At 36.4% G+C, this 21,894-nt stretch overlaps 1 protein-coding gene across 2 annotated transcripts in view; it reads right to left on the minus strand.

The window, feature by feature from the left end:
• Window positions 1-649: 649 nt before the first annotated feature.
• Window positions 650-21,894, minus strand: part of arfgap3 (ADP-ribosylation factor GTPase activating protein 3) — a 63,966-nt gene continuing 42,721 nt past the window's right edge. For both annotated transcript variants that reach the window (XM_028816923.2, XM_028816916.2), the window contains 7 exons: window positions 21,148-21,279; window positions 19,125-19,259; window positions 14,848-14,979; window positions 9,404-9,524; window positions 7,090-7,177; window positions 2,072-2,193; window positions 650-1,257 (listed from right to left, as the gene is read on the minus strand). In XM_028816923.2, coding sequence (XP_028672756.1) covers window positions 1,240-1,257; window positions 2,072-2,193; window positions 7,090-7,177; window positions 9,404-9,524; window positions 14,848-14,979; window positions 19,125-19,259; window positions 21,148-21,279 — 748 coding nt within the window. In that variant the 3' untranslated portion in view covers window positions 650-1,239. The remainder of the gene's footprint in view (window positions 1,258-2,071; window positions 2,194-7,089; window positions 7,178-9,403; window positions 9,525-14,847; window positions 14,980-19,124; window positions 19,260-21,147; window positions 21,280-21,894) is intronic.

Raw genomic sequence — 21,894 nt, forward strand, 5'->3', positions numbered from 1 at the left:
TCTGCTTTAAAAATACTTGGGTCACTGACTTGAGTGCAATCCAGACTGTGTGCTGTGGATTTTTTTTAAGATTATTACAGTTTCCTCCAAGTGCTACAGCCACCGCAAGAAGTCATGAGACATGCTATTTATAATTTAACATTAAGTAGTTACTCATTACTATTAAAAATATACTAGTAATAATTAAAATGGTTCACTATAGTAGTGATGATTACCAGAATTATGTGATTGAGGACAAAGTTACACACTTTTATAAAAACACAAAGCAGACCATGCTTGACAAATCTGTAAGCTGGCCCCTCTGCTTAAACACACAATTCACATGTTCCCGTCACACATTTATCATCGATATTCTGTCTTGCTTATGTGTACACAACTGTCCGTCCACTTTCAATTCTGCTTACACAGTCCAGCAGCGACTAACCCAATAGAACTGCACAAGACACTGACACCACTCCTTGGTCAAGTCCTGTAGCTTTTAAAATAGATAACACCACGTCCATTTTCCCCAGAAATGTAGACAATGTAAGGGGTCTTTCTCTCATAGTTTTTGGTGTTACTGAATACTCTAAGAATAATCAAAAGTCATCACATTTTTACAAAACAGATTATTTAGGCAAAACATGATATGCAAAGAGGAATACAGAACTATAAAATGAACAATTCATGCAAACATGGTTTATTTGGATTGAACAATATAGAAATTTTGACTATTTCTTTTAAGTGCACTTTTATAACGATTTACTCATCTTTCTTCTGGATGACATAATAGTAATATAAAAATGCAATCAAAATATTTTATTTGTTTAAGGAATGATGCATTTTAGTTGCAGAGCTATTTCGGCTTATATATAAATCATATGCACAACTTCTATACAAATATGCAAGCTGAAGTAACTAGAAAGAGAAAGACACTCCCAATAGACAATGATCTGCAATTATTCCACTGTGGCCAAAGCCAGTAACAACTAAACAAAGTGTAAATAATTGATACAAAGTATGTGAATAAAAATACAGGTTACATATTGCAAGAATCCCACACCATGATATTATTTTCTGATTATTATAAGAAATAAATTTGTAGAAAATAGATATTCCTTCAATTCTATGTCCTTTTTTACAGGACTATAAACAACCTTTAACTTTAAAAAGCATTGAAAAGTATGCTTTATTTACTTTCTCAGTCTTAGGCCAAGTATTTATGCAATTACTGCAGAAAATCTTATTTTCAACGGGTTCTCATGAGCCATAGTGATCCTAAAAGACAGAAAAAAAGAGAAATTAATGGAGAAACAAAAGTTGAACTAGAAAGTAAACCCCCCATTTGTGTTTATTTTGCCTGTACATATCAAAAAGCTGCAAGGGCACCAGCAATGGCGTATGTAGCTTTCTCCAGACACATGCTAAAGGAAACCTTAATCAAGTTCTAATTCCTAGTCATTCGGTACCAGTCACCTAGTCAGAGAACCTGCATACGCTGTGCCCAAATGCATGCACATCATATTATATTTGACAGCTTGACCTCTAAATCAGTTTAAAACCAAAGAACTGCCAGCTTAAGGTGAGTTATAGTTGCAGGTTTACAAGCAGAAGTCATTAACCTGATATGCCAACGTGCAATTCCCATAGTAGGCAGATCGTCCAACTTGGCAACTTTCCCTGAAATGCTTTTATCTGCACCACAAACCCCTCCCCTGACATACTTTAGTAACTACAAAAGGAGGGGAAGTGTGTGTGTGTGTGTGTGTGTGTGTATAATCTTGGCGTGGGATGGATAGATACTTTATTGAAAGTCAAATTCTGCAGAAGGTCCTACATATCAGAATAAAACAAACCACACCCCAATATAAAAACTGCTAGATCATAGACAGCTGCTGTTGTCAACAACCAGCTTATAGAGAAACAGATAATATAGACATATTGTTGAACTACAATAAATTACATTGGAGGAATATACAGTACTACACAAGAAGTGTGACCTTAGTCAAGGTTTAACTAAACCAGAAGCTTTGTTACAAAGCAAGAAAGCCTGTCCTTTACAGTAATAATGAAAATACTGTTCTAAACATACCTGAATAGAAGTCATAACTCCATTAGCCAGTACAGACAGTCTCCCTGCCACTGATTTGACTCCTTGTTTGAGCTGACTCATATCAGGAGCAGAAGGCATAACATTGGTGAAGCTGTATTTCCCTGGAAAATAAACAAAATTGAAGGGAAAGCAAATGGTCAATGTAGAAAGGGTTGCTAGCCATAGGCCTTTATTATAGACAATAAAGTAAATAGAGGCAATGCATCAAGATTTTTTTTTTTATTCTAGAATGTTTTGAGATTATACAGTGCATCCAGGAAAGTATTCACCGCGCATCACTTTTTCCACATTTTGTTATGTTACAGCCTTATTCCAAAATGGATTAAATTCATTTTTTTCCTCAGAATTCTACACACAACACCCCACAATGACAACATGAAAAAAAAATTTACTTGAGATTTTTGCAAATTTATTAAAAATCAAAAAATTGAGAAAGCACATGTATGTAAGTATTCACAGCCTTTGCCATGAAGCTCAAAATTCAGCTCAGATGCATCCTGTTTCCCCTGATCATCCTTGAGATGTTTCTGCAGCTTATTTAGAGTCCACCTGTGGTAAATTCAGTTGATTGGACATGATTTGTAAAGCCACCCACCTGTCTATATAAGGTCCCACAGTTGACAGTTCATGTCCGAGCACAAACCAAGCATTAAGTCAAAGGAATTGTCTGAAGACCTCCGAGACAGGATTGTCTCGAGGCACAAATCTGAGAAAGGTTACAGAAAAAGTTCTGCTGCTTTGAAGGTCCCAATGAGCACAGTGGCCTCCATCATCCATAAGTGGATGAAGTTCGAAACCACCAGGACTCTTCCTAGAGCTGGCCGGCCGTCTAAACTGAGTGATCGGGAGAGAAGGGCCTTAGTCAGGGAGGTGACCAAGAACCCGATAGTCACTCTGTCAGAGCTCCAGAGGTCCTCTGTGGAGAGAGGAGAACCTTCCAGAAGGACAACCATTTCTGCAGCAATCCACCAATCAGGCCTGTATGGTAGAGTGGCCAGACGGAAGCCACTCCTTAGTAAAAGGCACATGGCAGCCCGCCTGGAGTTTGCCAAAAGGCACCTGAAGGACACTCACACCATGAGAAAGAAAATTCTCTGGTCTGATGAGACAAAGATTGAACTCTTTGGTGTGAATGCCAGGTGTCACGTTTGGAGGAAACCAGGCACCGCTCATCACCAGGCCAATACCATCCCTACAGTGAAGCATGGTGGTGGCAGCATCATGCTATGGGGATGTTTTTCAGTGGCAGGAACTGGGAGACTAGTCAGGATAAAGGGAAAGATGACTGCAGCAATGTACAGAGACATCCTGGATGAAAACCTGCTCCAGAGCGCTCTTGACCTCAGACTGGGGCAACGGTTCATCTTTCAGCAGGACAACGACCCTAAGCACACAGCCAAGATATCAAAGGAGTGGCTTCAGGACAACTCTGTGAATGTCCTTGAGTGGCCCAGCCAGAGCCTAGACTTGAATCCGACTGAACATCTCTGGAGAGATCTTAAAATGGCTGTGCACCGACGCTTCCCATCCAACCTGATGGAGCTTGAGAAGTGCTGCAAAGAGGACTGGGCGAAACTGGCCAAGGATAGGTGTGCCAAGCTTGTGGCATCATATTCAAAAAGACTTGAGGCTGTAATTGCTGCCAAAGGTGCATCGACAAAGTATTGAGCAAAGGCTGTGAATACTTATGTACATGGGATTTCAGTTTTTTTTATTTTTTAATAAATTTGCAAAAACCTCAAACTTTTTTCACATAGTCATTATGGGTGTTGTGTGTAGAATTCTGAGGAGTAAAATAGGTTTAATCCATTTTGGAATAAGGCTGTAACATAACAAAATGTGAAAAAAGTGATGCGCTATGAATACTTTCCGGATGCACTGTAGCTCTCAGATTTCTAAGATTCAAGAACATCCTGATGATATCTTGGTCTGAAATTTTTATAAGCTACAAACACTGACTACTAAGAAATATTTAAGGCTTTTAATAGTGGCTATAAAAAATTTCAACAGCATTAAATTTTTTGAACAGTGTAAAACCAATATACAGTTCTTTTTATTTCAGCATGTACTTATACATTAACACACAATGTTAATGTGTTTATTTATAAAAATAAATAAAAGAAACAAATTTAAAATGTCTTAAATGTATGCAGTATGTATCCCTACAACTGAAAGAAACCACTCTTACAACTTGTTTTGCCTTTTGTCTTTTGTTTTTTAAATGTGTCGATCAGCACAAGCAGCATGCAACCTGCTTATCCCATCCCTCACGGCCATAGCTCAAGTCGGACAAAAAGTTTTCCCAGCTCAAGTCTGTTTATCTGGGTGTGAGGTGCCTGGAGTTGTATAGGGTAAATAATAGAACGTTATTTGGAACACATGCATTTCATGTGTGTTCCGTGTCTACAACAATCTGGGTAAATGTAGGATGATAGGAAATGTTGCACATAACTAAAACAAACTTTTTTCATGTTATAGTACTAATGACAGAATTTTGACATGAAGTGTATAATGTGTGAAGACTGAAGTCCAAATATCAAATAAACATTTTCACAAAAGGTACAACCAAAACAAGTGTGCTTTTATTCAAGAATATAACCGATATAAAAACAAATCGGGTTAGGGCATAATGCCGACACAACCGCTTGGATGGTGCAGAGGTAAGAACTGCGGACTCAAAATCAAGAGGTTGCAAGTTTGATACCGGGCCCTTCCTAGATTTACCGTTTTGAGTAGTGAGCTGCCTCTTATTGTTACTATTATAGAATAAAAAACATACATTTGATTTATTTGAGTTTGTAACAGTCTGTGTAAATTTATGGCACTTGTAAAAGTTAGCGTTTTTTATTATTATTCAGTTTTATTCTCTTAGTGACATTCATGCTCCCCCCCATCTGACACTGCTAGTTTTCAAATAAAGACTTGCTATAACAGAGGAGAACTCTGATGAGGATGAGAGTTCTACATTGAAGAAAGAGAACAGAGGCCTTCCCTGCAAGAAACATACACTCACATAAGAACAATGCAGCTGCACCAGGTGTAAAAGTGAAAGATGGCACAGCAAGAGGTTGGGCATCATCCTGCCAGTCAATGTGCCACATGCATGTCCTTCAACGAAACAGCATGGTTTACAGAGCTTGCCATGGTATCGTGCAAAGTCCTGTTTGTGATTATGTTTTGCGATGGTCTTTATATGAAAAACATATATTACTTATAGAAAAGCCATATCGAATGTTATTGACCTATTTATACTTTGATTTATGTACTTCTAACAGCATAAAGTCACAAGTAGAATGCAGAGTTTCCCCGTGTTTGATCGACACGGGCATACTCACAAAGTACATGTACAATGCTGCTTAAGTATGCAAATGACTTTAGCTGCATGTGGAAGGTCCTGTCACACTTTACCAAACTGTTACTACGGTTCTGCCTTTGTCCAGAAATGGCTCCATAGACTTTCTGAGACTAAGGTCATAAAGCTTTTCTCCCATGGGACAACTGGGATCTTTTCCTGAATAAGGAGTGGTATTGCACATGTACTTTGTCAGCACGTCCTTCAGACTGAGAGAATAAAACTGAATAAAAAATGTTAACTTTTACATTTCATTCAGGCATTCATTATCCAACCCGCTATATCCTGACACAGGGTTACGGGGGTCTGCCGGAGCCAATTCCAGCTAACACTGTTGCTGGTATTGAAAATGCACTGTTGTTTAAAAAACAAAGTCCAACTTCCAAAAATGATTGGTCAACTAAGTTTCTTTTTAAGTGTCAAAACTTGCATTTGCATACTTGTGATATGTCATGAGGGAACAAGCCAAGAGGTCTCTTAACTTAAAATATTTCCCAGTGATAGGTATTTTTGGTATTATTTTGTCTACCCATTTTGCTAGTTTTAATCATCGCTTGATGATGTATTTAGCCATGCAGACTGCTTATCCACATATGCATGTCAGTGCCTGACATTCTGCGCAGATGTATGAGGATTTTTCAGACTAAATGGAGGCAAGTGGAATAGAAATTGTTCTCCCTTGATTCACCAATATTTTAAAATGCATCTTCCAGTTATAAAGAGAAACTGCACAGGTCTTTAAAAATCCTATATAAGCATGCTGGGTTGTACACTAAGCGATTTAAGCATGTGAAGCAAAGTGTTCAGAAAACAGACGTTTGCTTTGTTATTGCATTTCTTTATGACGCCAAGGTCATCTTGTTCAGTATGGCTATTTTGTACAGTGAACCGATTTAATGACAGCTCACAGTAAGGAGATTTTAGTTGATGGATAGTACAGTCTGTTTCATTTACACTTGTCAACTGTTATTATTTATTTTCAGTTTGGCAATTTGCTCAAACCTTCCTCCAATTAGGAGGTTCAAGAGGCATATACACGAACAGGTTTAATGGATAAAGTATATAGATTAACCATTCAAGCCAAAGCAAATCAACCCTAAACAAAAGGTTCTGCTGGGCTAGTGTGGCAACATTTTAGAAACTGTGGGTAGTTCTATGGGAAGTGCCAATGCTTCAGAATTTATTCAACAGGTGAATGGGTCACTTACTACCATACAAATTTACTAAGTACTCCATCATAAGTCAGCATCACTCAGTGGTTGAGGATCCAAGTGCAAAAATAGCAAAGTAAAAATGTGCATACGTTTCAAATTCACTCTCACAATTAACACATTTTCTTAAATGTTTTTGCACTGCATTGACATTTTCTTCCTTTATCTGTTTTAACTATTTAATATAGCAAAACAACTATTATACAGAGGTAGCAACTCCTATAGCACAAGGTTTATGGTAATACATAATGAATACTATACTTTTCATCTCACCTCTACTAGGAAGTAAACATCAGTGTTCACAAACAAAGTGGTATTTCCTACATTCACAAAAACTGTAGAAGTATTTTTTTCTGCCCAAAACTGACACAATAAAACTACTTTTTTAATGATGCATTGCACAAAATAGAATCAAAACTTAGTTTACTCCTTACCTATCTGTTTCTTTTGATCATCAAAGAGATCTGCTGAGCTTATTGATGAACTCCCAGAAAACCTTTCTAGCTTTGTTTTGGCTTCATACTGTATTAATGCAAAATAAAAACCTTGTCAAACACAAGTTTGTTTTCGCAAGATGAAATTGTGAATTATAGAAAAATATCTACCTTAAATTGTAAAATATTAAAGGTATATACATTATTTTAAAAAAGTGACATTACACAATCATATTATATATAGTTTGTCTTACAGTGGATATAAAAAGTCTATACACCCCTGTCAAAATCACAGATTTTGTGTAATTAAAAAATGAAACCAAGATGAATCCTGTTAGAACTTGCAATCAATACCAAGAAGGTGAAAACAAAATCAGAAAACTTGTTTAGTGAATCATACAAAAAACTTAGTTGCATTAGTGTGCACACCTTTTAAAAATCAACGATGAGGCCACGATCAGAATCAACCAGTCACAACAAGTCTCATCACAAATAAGTTACTATATACCTGAAATCAATTAAACTGGCTCTGACTGAGCTCAGATAAAGTTTGGCTGTTCCTGCAGGATTATTCTGATATCCTCTTGGTTGCAACATACTCCAAAAGCCATTGTCCACAAAGAGCTTTAAAAACATGAATGGGAGCTCACCATTGAAAGGTATCAAAGGACAGGGGTAAAAAAAAAAAAAAAAAAATTATCCAAAGCATTAAACATCCCCATGGACCACGGTGAAGACAGTCATCAACAAGTGGAGAAAATATGCCTCAACAATGACTCTACGAATATCAGGGCGCCCCTCCAAGACTGATGAGAACACAAGAAGAAAACTGGTCAGGGAGATCAAGAGGCCTATAGCAACATTAAAGAAGCTGTAGGATTTCCTGGCAAATACTAGTTGTTCCCTACATATGATAACAGTCAGTCATTTTCTTTTTATGTCTGGGTTGTGAGGTAGAGTAGAAAGACGAAAGCCTTTTCTCACAAAGAAAAACATCCAGGCCTGGCTAAACTTTGCAAAAAGGTAAGCTCAGACTCCTACAATCATGTGGAAAAATGCATTATGGCCTGATGAGACCAAGGTTGTATGTTTGGCACATCATCAAAAGAATACTATACCCATAAGTGAAGCATGGCAGAGGCAGCATCATACTTTGGGGCTGCTTTTCTTCAGCTGGAACTGGGGCTTTTGTCAAGGTGGATAGAATCATGAACAGCTCTAAGTATCAGTCTATTTTGGCACAAAACCTTCAAGCATCACTTCACCTTTCTAAAAGACAACGACCCAAAGCACACATTAAAAATCAATAAAGCACTGGCTTCATCAAAGGAGGATCAATGTTCTGGAATAGCTCAGCCAGAGTCCAGACCTTAATCCAACTGAAAATCTGTAGGGTGACCTAAAGAGAGCTGTGCACAGGAGATGCCCTTGTAATTTGACAGATCTGGATTTTTTCTCCCCCCCCCCTCAAGGTTGGACAATAAACACCAAGTCCAGATCTGTCAAACTGATAGACTCTTACCTCAAAAACACTGAGTACTGTTGTAAAAATCAAAAGGTACTTCAACCAAGTATTAGTTTAGGGAGTGTGCACACTAATGCAACCGGGTTTATGTATTTTTTCTTTTTTCACTAAACTGTTTGATTTTGTGTTCATCTTTTAACTTAGTGTATGTTAGAACACTCTAGACGAGAACATGCCATTCAGCCCTTCTTTGAATAGACTGCAATTTTGCAATAGAGGTGGAAAAAGATCAGACAGGATTTATCTTGGTTTCATTTTTTTTATTACCAAAAATCTGATTTTGACAGGGGTGTGTAGACTTTTTATATTCAATGCAAGTCATATCATAAATATATCTCAGATAAAATGAATTATGAATGAACATAGTAATAATATAATTTACCACCTAAAAACAAGGATGGCTTTCACAGCACACCTGCTTATGTGGTCAAAAAGTTTAGCTTGGTAAAGTTCAGAAATAAACCACGTTGTAGTTGAATTTAACAACGACAAAGAAGGAATTATTTAAATTTGTTCAATTGTAGCAACACTTAAAAAGTGTTAAAAAAAACAATTCTGACATAAAGACAATGTTTTGAGAAACATCAACGTTAATCATGATTCCAAATTACATAAGAAAACATTTTACTACAAGCATTGTGACAGTATAAATTTGGGAATTAGATTTACCATAATTAGTTATAGGAAATAGCACCTCATTAAGATAACTCTTTTTGAAACTGTATTTTAGCCACCTTATGTTGCAAACCAAAATATTATTTAAAATGATAGAAAAAAAACCCCATTTACTTCAGAATCGTCTTGTTTCCCAAAATACATGTCCGATGAAATTGCTTTTGCATTTCCAAACTTTTTTTGGGCATCATCCATAGAACTGGGTTCATGCTCCTGTTTTCGACGTGTTGTTAGTCTGCAGAAGAGTTTCAATTTAAAAATCAACTCTCAGAAACAAGCAACAATCATATATATTTTCTACATTAAACAAAAAAAGTAGATAGGAAATCAACAGACAAGGAAGATCGGACTTGCTCCACAAAAAAATGACACGGATCACAAAACGCAACTAGTTAATGCAAACAGTAGAAGTAGATGATGTAGGAAAAAGGAAATCCAAGAATAAGAAACCTTAATGTAAATTAAGAAAGCACAGCTGAGACAGAGTGGGAGGGAAGTTTAGGCAAAGTTACAAGGGTCCTACTACTCTTAACAGTAGAGTTTATACAAGGAGGAAAAGTGTGAAGATTGGAAAGGAGCACCTTCACAAAAATAAATTGATAAAACTCTTAGGTACACTATTAAATTATTAATAATAACTTACTGGGATAAACACTATAGATATTAAAGGTTTACACAGTCTTGCTGAATATGTTGTTGATGTAAACAGGCCAGACCCTGCAAACACTCAAAAAGATCTTCTAACCAAAAAACGTATCAGTGTAAATCAAATTATTTATAGGAAATTTACCACTAATTGCCAATTCAAATTTGTTTAATGTGTATGTTACCTAATCAGGTACACCATTTTTAATTGTTACGTTTGAAAAAACCATACTTGAGTAGCCAGGTAAGGCATTTTCATGTTCTCATAACAGGAGTGGGGTTAAAAAAAAAAAAAAAAGAAAATGAAGAAAATATTTTATATGATATTCTTCAATTTGATCACATAGGAGAACCGACCTTTAAAATTTTGTTGTATACCATATTTATTTAGTTATATTCACTTATTTGGTTATAACACTGCAATTTAATTCTGCCATCACCTTAAGAAAAGTTTTATTAAAACTACTCTTTAGGTTATATAACTTATTACATTTACATTATTTGACTTTTCATTGGAACTGATCAGGTTATTTTTAAGAAACAGATTTTGTAATGTACTGTAGACTTTGCAAAATGATTCTAAAAAGATTTGTAGCTAGCTAAGTCAAGGTTTAGCAAATGCTAGTCCAAATTGAATTACAAGTAATTTATAAAGAAATGTTACACTAATAGCCATTTATAAAAGTTTTGCAGTAGAGTAGGGGATAAGCTCAGGGATCTGAAGTGCATGTAGGTCATTTGCCTTACCTTCACCCTTGTGCAGCAATTTAACATTTAAATATTCACAAGAGCTGAAACAAAGTTCAAATTTAGAAATGATGTAGTATATCAAGTAATGTATTTTAGTGTTGCGATTACTATGCACAGTTGAACTTCTTGTCCACAAACTCTGAACTTGCACCTAGAAAGAACATACTAAAATGGAATTGGTGGTGTCTGAATTGGAGTAGGCAATTAGATGGCACTGAATACTAATTTTCCTTATCTACACATTTCTTTCATCTTTATCATTTTGCAGGAGGGCTTGAACTTAGTTTAGTCCCATTACCCAGTTCTGAAGGGCCTAAATGGCATGAGGATTATCAGTGCTGTTCTCAGACCACTGTCTAGTTTCTTCTCTTTAAACTGATTCATTCAGAGTAACAAGCAGCGATTTAAAGTATATTTTTAATTTTTGGACAATTGTAAATTAACAGTTAAATTGTAAATGATTGCTTATCCATCCAATTTCTCACCTGCTGAGTCCAATACAGGAGGGTATAGTTTCCTAGATCCTATCCACGAATTGAGAAAAAGTTCAAAAGCACTTATGTTAACACAGCACAATGATGCAGTGTTTCCATTTATTAACTTGTCTCCAGTCAATACTTTGAAGCTTGCATTTCACTCTTTGTATGGTAAAGTGAAAGGCCCACAGCTTACTGTTTCCCTCAGCATGTTTTAGAGTTTTCCAACATAATATTATTACTTGGAACTGAACCTTACAGTATTTGCAATTTTGGTTTTGTATTTTTTCCTTCCACATTTTCAAAATGTAACTTTTTTTTAGGTCATGCATGCAGGTCCTCAGCAACAACAAAGTTCAGCAACCCTCAGATTTAATGATTACTGTGTGCCAAAACAGCAAGCAATATGCAGGTTCTGCTAATGATTAAGATGAACATATATTGTGTAGAACACAGATACTGTAGGTATGAGTATGTATGATGAAAAGGTTTCAACAATTGCCTCTACTCATCAAGAAAAAAAAAAATCAGTAGATTTAATGTGACATACACACCTAAGCAAAGTTTAGCAGCGGTTCAGCAAGTTTAATTAAGGACAATATTAATAAATGTATGCCAATTTTGAAAGATTTTTTGAACAGTTATTTGTAATTTGAATGTTTTTTTCCAGTTTAGAGTAAAACAGAAAACTTATTTCCCACTTTGTTATGGTAGATGTTTGTTTTAATATGTCAAACAAAACATTTTAATAGCATATGTTTAACATTAAGCTATCTTACCATGCCCATAAAAAAGTCATGGTGGTTTTGAGTGATATAGTAACAAAACACAAAGACTGGTGAAACAGTCTGATGTAATGTAATGTAATGCACTTATGTTGATTAATTAGATAATTGAAAATCCAATCGTCTCTCAGAAAAATAACCTTTAAAGACTGTGGTAAGGAAAAAATTAACTGCTATAGAACATATAGGGTGTATGCACTTTATGGAAGGTCCTCTAATAAAACAAAACACTGAATACTGTCAACATGCAAGAAAAACAAATATACAAATATTTAAATATAGTGCACAGTATAAATTCGGTGCCATCACAGGCTAATTTCTAAAAGCATTACAGGGGAATTTTATTTTATTATTGTTTTAAAACATAAAAGGACAGACCCAGCAAAACTGCAAAATTCAAAGGATCAGCAAAAACAGTTTCAGTTTGATATAAACTGATAAGCCCAATAACCTTGTATTTCCCTAATCAAAGTGTCATAAAGCAGTGATGAATTAAGTACCATGCAAGACATTTGTAAATTAAATTTCTTGATAATTTAGCTTTTTTTTTTTCTTCTTTTAATATACATTAGCTCATACAATTTTCTTTCATTTTAAATAAAAGGCTATATCTTGTCCCTTATGCTTCTCCCTGGTAACATTTCTGTCGAAAAAATTATTTCTGTTGTAAAAAAGGAAGTAGGTTTGAATAACAGTGCATGGCCTGTAGTAAAAGTCACGTTTATGTATTCCTTCAACCATCCTTTCTGCCAGCACCAATTATTTTCTCAAGAGTATAGCTTACAGTTATAATTATATAAATATAATTTCATTTGTGCCCTAGGCAATTCACAGGAGCATATGCCTTGACTCTGTAATGTGCTTTATATTGTATTTTATATTGATACTTCCTGCACAGTAAAACGAGGGGACAAGCATTACCTGCTTATGATTTCTGAATAGCTCAGAAAAAGTAAATTTAAAGTGGTAGGAGGAAACAAAAAACAGCCCAGTAATAAAAGGCATGGCTCTTTTCTTCACAGATATTGTAGATGTAAAATGTTAAAAAAGTCAACCAAATAAAAGGCATACAATGGGGCAAAAAAGTATTTAGTCAGCCACCAATTGTGCAAGTTCTCCCACTTAAAAAGATGAGAGGCCTGTAATTTTCATCATAGGTATACCTCAACTATGAGAGACAAAATGAGAAAAAAAAAATCCAGAGAATCACATTGTCTGATTTTGAAGAATTTATTTGCAAATTATGGTGGAAAATAAGTATTTGGTCACCTACAAACAAGCAAGATTTCTGGCTCTCACAGACCTGTAACTTCTTCTGTAAGAGGCTCCTCTGTCCTCCACTTGTTACCTGTATTAATGGCACCTGTTTGAACTCGTTATCAATATAAAAGACACCTGTCCACAACCTCAAATAGTCACACTCCAAACTCCACTATGGCCAAGACCAAAGAGCTGTCAAAGGACACCAGAAACAAAATTGTAGACCTGCACTAGGCTGGGAAGACTGAATCTGCAATAGGTAAGCAGCTTGGTGTGAAGAAATCAACTGTGGGAGCAATTATTAGAAAATGGAAGACATACAAGACCACTGATAATCTCCCTCGATCTGGGGCAACACGCAAGATCTCACCCCGTGGGGTCAAAATGATCAAGAACGGTGAGCAAAAATCCCAGAACCACACGGGGGGACCAAGTGAATGAACTGCAGAGAGCTGGGACCAAAGTAACAAAGGCTACCATCAGTAACACACTACGCCACCAGGGACTCAAATCCTGCAGTGCCAGACATGTCCCCCTGCTTAAGCCAGTACATGTGCAGGCCCGTCTGAAGTTTGCTAGAGAGCATTTGGATGATCCAGAAGAGGATTGGGAGAATGTCATATGGTCAGATGAAACCAAAATAGAACTTTCTGGTAAAAACTCTACTCGTCGTGTTTGGAGGAGAAAGAATGCTGAGTTGCATCCAAAGAAACCCATACCTACTGTAAAGCATGGGGGTGGAAACATCATGCTTTGGGGCTGTTTTTCTGCAAAGGGACCAGGACGACTGATCCGTGTAAAGGAAAGAATGAATGGGGCCATGTATCGTCAGATTTTGAGAAAAACCTCCTTCCATCAGCAAGGGCATTGAAGATGAAACGTGGCTGGGTCTTTCAGCATGACAATGATCCCAAACACACCGCCCTGGTAACGAAGGAGTGGCTTTGTAAGAAGCATTTCAAGGTCCTGGAGTGGCCTAGCCAGTCTCCAGATCTCAACCCATAGAAAATCTTTGGAGGGAGTTGAATGTCCGTGTTGCCCATCGACAGCCCCAAAACATCACTGCTCTAGAGGAGATCTGCATGGAGAAATGGGCCAAAATACCAGCAACAATGTGTGAAAACCTTGTGAAGGCTTACAGAAAACGTTTGACCTCTGTCATTGCCAACAAAGGGTATATAACAAAGTGTTGAGATGAACTTTTGTTATTGACCAAATACTTTTTTCCACCATAATTTGCAAATAAATTCTTCAAAAATCAGACAATGTCATTTTCTGGGGTTTTTTTTCCTCAGTTTGTCTCTCATAGTTGAGGTATACCTATGATGAAAATTACAGGCCTCTCTCATCTTTTTAAGTGGGAGAACTTGCACAATTGGTGGCTGACTAAATACTTTTTTGCCCCACTGTATGGGAAAAAGATTTTTTTTAAATGAACTCAGAAAAAGTAAAAAAAAAAAAAAAATGCTTAACCAATAGCAGTAATATGGCAATTTGTTTTAAGTACAAAAAGCTATTTTTCCAGGAGATTTAAAATATCCTAAAATAATTAATTTTTATTACTTTGTGATTCAGAAATACTATTTCCAAATATTTTAAATATTCTATTATATGAAACAAAACATATCAATTAACAGAATACCTTTCATCAAATGATGACATTTTTGCACTAACAATGGTCTCTGGTTCTGGTTGGCTGGTCTCTTTCCAAGAAGCATCACTGTTGTCTTCCCATTTGGAAAAAAAACTACTTGAGTCAGAGTCACCATAGTACCTTGAAATTAGAACCATACAGAAATCCATCAGTTAAGATAGAATCAATTTGTTAAAGTTTGTTTAGATAGAGATAGAGATAGACAGACAGACAGACGAGATATATATACATTTTTTCCTTGATTTAAACCTCTGCTCCATATTTTAAAGTTATAAATCAAACTATTTAGACAGGATTAAATTGCATATTGTACACTTTCTTTTAAGGGTATTTGCATATATTTTGCTCACGCCATGTTAAAACTACGAACATATTCATATTTGTCATATTTGGTACTTTGTTGCATATCCCTTGCATGCAATCACTGCTTGAAGTCTGATTCATAGAAATCAACTGGTGTTGAGGAACTTCTCTGGTGATGCTCTGCCAAGCCTCTAATGCAGCCATCTTCAGGTACTTCTTGTTCTGTGGGCTTGTCCTCTTATGGAAGGCATGAATTTAACTTTGGAAAAACTCCTGTTATGCCTTAGCAGTATTTCTGGGATCATTATCTTATTGTAGCATGAAAATGAGGCTAGAAGCACTTACTGGAACTGCAGCTGATAACATGTTTCTGTACACCTCAGAATTGACTGTGCCACTGTCATCAGCAGTTCCTTCATCAATGAAGATAAGTGTGCCAGTACCTGTGGCAGACACACATGCCCAAGCCATAAGGCCTCCACCACCATGTTTAACAGATGAGGTGGTATGCTTTGGATCTTGGGCAGTTAATTTTTGTCTCCAGACTTTACTCTTGCCATCATTCTCATATAGGTTCATTTTTGTCTTGTCTCGCCACAAGACCTTTTTCCAAAATTCTGAAGGATCTTTTAAGTACTTTTTTGCCAACTATAATCTGGCCATCCTGTTTTTCTCGCTAACTAGTGATTTGCATCTTGCATTGTGGCCTTTATTTTTGTTTGTTGCCTTTGCATTTCTGTTCATGAAGTCTTTGATAGTAGTCTGACACACACACACCTGCCTGCCTCCTGAAGACCATTTCCGATCTGTTGGATGGGCATTTGTGGCTATTTCTTTACCATAGTGAGGATTCTTCTGACATCAGCAGTGGAAGTCTTCTTTGGTCTACCAGTTCCTTTGAAATTGCTGAGCTCACCAGTGTATTCTTTCTTCTTAATGATATTCTAGACTGTTGATTTACAGAATCCTAAGGTTTTACCAAATGTCTCTAATGGTCTTATTCTTGGTTTTCTGCCTCATAATGGCTTCTTTGACTTGCATTGACACAGCTCTTGTTCTCATGTTGAACAATGGCAACTACAGACTCCAAAGGCATTCTGTAGGTAGAGGCAAGCCCAGGTATCTTATGTCTGCACTACTGTAGCAATGAAACACATCTGCGTAACCACAAACACCTGTGACGCCAATTGTCTCAGACATTATGCTGCCCTGAAATGGGAGGGCCACGTACAGTGGGTACGGAAAGTATTCAGACCCCCTTCAATTTTTCACTTTTTGTCATATTGCAGCAATTTGCTAAAATCATTTAAATTAATTTTTTCCCTCATTAATGTACATACAGCACCCCATATTGACAGACAAAAAAAAGAATTTTTGAAATTGTTGCAGATTTATTAAAAAAGAAAAACTGAAATATCACATGGTCCTAAGTATTCAGACCCTTTGCTCAGTATTTAGTAGAAGCACCCTTTTGAGCTAATACAGCCATTAGTCTTCTTGGGAAAGATGAAACAAGTTTTTCACACGCTTTTCACAAGCGGTATGTGTGGAGACGACCAGGCACTGCTCATCACTTGTCCAATACAGTCCCCACAGTGAAGCATGGCGGTGGCAACATCATGCTGTGGGGGTGTTTTTCAGCTGCAGGGACAGGACGACTGGTTGCAATCGAGGGAAAGATGAATGCGGCCAAGTACAGGGATATCCTGGACAAAAACCTTCTCCAGAGTGCTAAGGACCTCAGACTGGGCCGAAGGTTTACCTTCCAACAAGACAATGACCCTAAGCACACATCTAAAATAACGAAGGAGTGGCTTCACAACAACTCTGTGACTGTTCTTGAATGGCCCAGCCAGAGCCCTGACTTAAACCCAATTGAGCATCTCTGGAGAGACCTAAAAATGGCTGTCCACCAACGTTTACCATCCAACCCGACAGAACTGGAGAGGATCTGCAAGGAGGAATGGCAGAGGATCCCCAAATCCAGGTGTGAAAAACTTGTTGCATCTTTCCCAAGAAGATTCATGGCTATATTAGCTCAAAAGGGTGCTTCTACTAAATACTGAGCAAAGGGTCTGAATACTTAGGACCATGTGATATTTCAGTTTTTCTTTTTTAATAAATCTGCAACAATTTCAAAAATTCTTTTTTTTGTCTGTCAATATGGGGTGCTGTGTGTACATTAATGAGGGAAAAATTAATTTAAATGATTTTAGGAAATGGCTGCAATATGACAAAGAGTGAAAAATTGAAGGGGGTCTGAATACTTTCCGTACCCACTGTATATATATATATATATAAAAAAAAAAAAAAAGTGTTGTCATTTCTACATTATGTGATCAAAATGTATGCAAGTATCCTTAAAGTTAAAGTCTGTAATTTTAAGCTGTGGAGCAGAGGGGTAAATCAAGGTGCCAAACATTATGGAGGGCAATGTATGTATTTATTTTTTTAAGTTGCTTTGGATATAGGAGTCGGGTAAATAATTCTACCTGTGAAACTCAGAGCCTCCAGTGACAAAGCATATATAAAAGGTGGCAGTGACTATGTGTTGTGGCCTCTTGCAGGACAGCATAGCCACAGAAATGGATTAACTATTCTGTAAAAAGAGTGAAACCAGTCACACACAACCTTTTTTTTTTTTTTTTTTTTTTTTTTTTTTTTTAAGTGTATTAACTTCCTGCATCTCTAGAAATATGAAATTAGACACATATTGCATAAAGTGCAGGCTTCCCTGCTTTCCCATGGTCTATGTCACTTTGTGTACAAAGAAAATCAGAAACTGTTTACTGAACTAAGGATAAATCCGCCATTTAGTGCCACTGCTGTCGTGTAGGAATTAGAAAGTTCCTTCAACTAAATAATGAGGCTCCATGGAGGAACCAGAGTTTTAAAACAGAAAAGTACGGTCTTTTTCACTGAAAAGAAGGCTGTGAAGTTATACAACCAAAAATATAAATGGGTTGTTTTTGGAATGATGTGCTAATAAGAGACTATGACTTTAAAAATTCCACAATGTTTAATAAAGACACACAGCATTTTGGGAATATTTGGGTGCATAAATTGGTGGAAGGGTAAGAAAGCCTTAAGTCTTATAACTTCAACTGAGTTTTTGCCTTTGAATAAGATTTATTTTTTTAACATTGTTAAATTACATTTAACTAACATATTTTGACTCATCTTAATACTATAAAAGCAAACACAACTCCGGCTCCACAAATATAGCAACCAAAAGGCATGAAAGTGCAGCCCTGGAACCTCACATTCTTGTATTCTATGACAGAGCGAGGAAATACACAAAGACCTTAGAGTAGAACCACTGCTTCACCAGATCTGGAAGAAGCAGATGAGGGGATTTGGGTATGTTGTTCATATACCTCCTGGGATGTTCCCATTAAGATTTAAAAGGTGTGACCCACTGGGAGAAGACCTGGGAACACTGGAGGCATTATATCTGTTGTTTCTGGGAAGGGCTGGTTATTCTTCTGGAAGTTTTACAAGAGGTTACTGTGTATAGGAAGGCCTGATCAGCATTGCTCAATGTTGCTACCACAACCCTCTCCACAAAAAGAACAAAGAAAATGATGCTGATAATAATATAAACTCTAACAGGCTCTACCGGATGAAGATGTGTGTAATAATCTGACATACGATGATTACTTACACATGAAGAGCATAATGTAAAAAATAAATTTTACCTAAATATTTCATTTTTTATTTTAAAGCAATAATCACAAAATCATTTAAAAAGGCTAATATATAAAAACTCCCAAAGCCTAGAGAAATAAGTTAATTTTATCAGAAATAACAATATAACATACTGTTTTGTGCCTGTGTGTGTCCGGAGACAGGACAACATTCTGTTTAGGATTTTAAACTTTTTGTATTTACTTATTACAAATGGTATATTCCAGTACAAAGAAATCATGCATATCTTCAGAAAATGAAAAGATATGGTTTACCTGGATTTAGAACTAAATGATGAATTATCATTTTCCGATTCATCTTCAATATACTTTTTTCTTGAAAGTTTAGACCCAGATGGGAGGTCCTGCTGTATTATCTGCATGTCTGAAACCACGGAATGTGAAACACCACTGAAATGAAAAGCAAAACAATTTTATTAATTTATAGACTTTTGCTCACATTATATTTGTACACGTTACTTCACCCAATTTATAATTTTCTTTCAGAATACATTGATAACTAATGCTACTTACACATTTCTAAATAAACACCACGAAACATTAGAAAATATGAAGCGTTTATCCTTAATACAGTATAGTGCACAAAATTACAAGATGTAGGATGAAACTGAATACATTTGTAATTTTGGTATTCATTTTTTTTGTATTATGGATGCATGGAATACTCCATGCAAGTTTCATAAATGTTCTGTAAAAGATGCATGCACAGTTATGCAAATATAAGCTTTCAAAAATGATTTTAAAACAAACAAGTATCCAAAAGTAGAAACTCAATTTGTGCCATACAATATGGAAAAGAATTCCTTAAAATGTTATATTTAGGACTTTTAAATCTTGATATGTAATTTAACTTCATAATAAATAAGTATGAGATGTAGACAAAAAACCTCTGAGCTGTTGCTGTAATAGAGTGCTTCTGTGCAGAAGAATGTACATGAAAGTAGCAGCTTCAGAATCTTATTTTCGAACAGTACAAGCTTTAAAACTGTATTTGATATTTACAATGGAAGAATACAGTTTTAAATACACAGTAAATTATGATTCATGTTTCTTCAGTTTTGTAATATAAAATTTAGAAAAAAAATTTAAATGAACAGCCACAATTAATTAAGTCTGTGCTAAAAAAGGTAATATCTGAAAGCAAACAAAGTTCTAAACAGATAGGACAGGTTAACCTATTATTTCCATCCATCCATTTTCCAACCCGCTGAATCCGAACACAGGGTCACGGGGGTCTGCTGGAGCCAATCCCAGCCAACACAGGGCACAAGGCAGGAACCAATCCTGGGCAGGGTGCCAACCCACCACAGGACACACACACAAACACACCCACACACCAAGCACACAGTAGGGCCAATTTAGAATCGCCAATCCACCTAACCTGCATATCTTTGGACTGTGGGAGGAAACCGGAGCGCCCGGAGGAAACCCACGCAGACACGGGGAGAACATGCAAACTCCACGCAGGGAGGACCCGGGAAGCGAACCCAGGTCCCCAGGTCTCCCAACTGCGAGGCAGCAGCGCTACCCGCTGCGCCACCGTGCTGCCCAACCTATGATTTACTGCTGTTTAAAACTTATTAAAAAAAAAAAAAAAAATCACTCTATACAGAACTTCCTAATTAAAAATCACAAAGAAATGTGGCTTACAAATTGAAGAAATGTAACTATTGATAGTAATGGCAATAAAATGCACTGATTATCAGTTAAAAAGAAATCTTCCATATGATTCTTTAAATAAATTATACAACATATAAAGCTTGCACTATTTCCTGGCACTATGCCGATTATTCTGTGTTTGCTGATTAAATTTGCAAAGACTGTGTGATGTCTGTGTTTTATTTATTTTATATGATTTCATGTTAGTGATACTGCGGTGGGTTGGCACCCTGCCCAGGATTGGTTCCTGCCTTATGCCCTGTGTTGGCTGGGATTGGCTCCAGCAGACCCCCGTGACCCTGTGTTCGGATTCAGCGGGTTGGATAATGGATGGATGGATGTTAGTGATAGAGATTATATATTATATATATATTTTAAACTGCCCCTCTTCCATTTAAGAATTTATGTTTAAGCTACACAAGAAAAAATCTCATTTATGTGAATACAAGTCTAACCCATGAACTGAATGAGGAGTTACTTCTGTTAACAAGTTTAGAAATATATGAACTACAGGTAAGTTAAAGTAATATGTCATTATATCACCAATCCTGCTTGACTTTAGTTTTCATTATCATGATCTAAAACAAAACATCAAGTTAATCTTAGAACTGATTGTCACCTTCTGTTGCCAAAACCCATTCCCAGCCTTTCCGCCTGCTCCTTTTTCTTGCCTGCCAAATTCTTCAGCTTTTCATTGTCCTTCACTCGTTGTATTTCAAGGTCATGATAAGCTAGTCTCATAGATGTTACCCTGTTTAAAATCAGGAAATGTTATTGTTACCTCCTTTTGCCATTTAGATAGTACAACCTCTACAATTTCTATTATTTATTTGAAAAAATACACCAATTAATTAGCAAAAGAAGAAAATTAACCTAAATGAGATTTTCTTTAATGAGTAATATTGGCTACGTTCATGCTCACACATTGCCCTAGGCCATTAAATTTGCTGGTATGTACTATTACGTGAATGGAATATTCTAGAAAGTAGATGTCTTTTAGTTTTGATTTCTGAATCATCCTAAACACATGTACGTTATTTATTCACATTCTATTCCACCCACTTTCTGTTTAACCTAGTCTCTTGCTGTAAACATGCCTAGCACACTACATAATGGATGCCACATATTTACTAACATGAGAAACCAAGTCTACCAAATGGCCTGTGGCAAATGATGCACTGCTCTCTTATACTACAATGGCACAACTTGCGGACTGCATCATGAGCTTTTAAACCCAGTTATAATACTGAATTTTACCATCCTCCTTTGATTTGTCCTAATGACACTCGTTAGAATACAAAGTAAATTTTTTTATCTAAATTTGGATGTAAGTAAAATTACTTGCTATCACTAGTCTGTATTATAA

Source organism: Erpetoichthys calabaricus, chromosome 1 (genome assembly GCF_900747795.2).
Source record: "Erpetoichthys calabaricus chromosome 1, fErpCal1.3, whole genome shotgun sequence".
NCBI classification, from domain to species: Eukaryota; Metazoa; Chordata; class Cladistia; order Polypteriformes; family Polypteridae; genus Erpetoichthys; species Erpetoichthys calabaricus.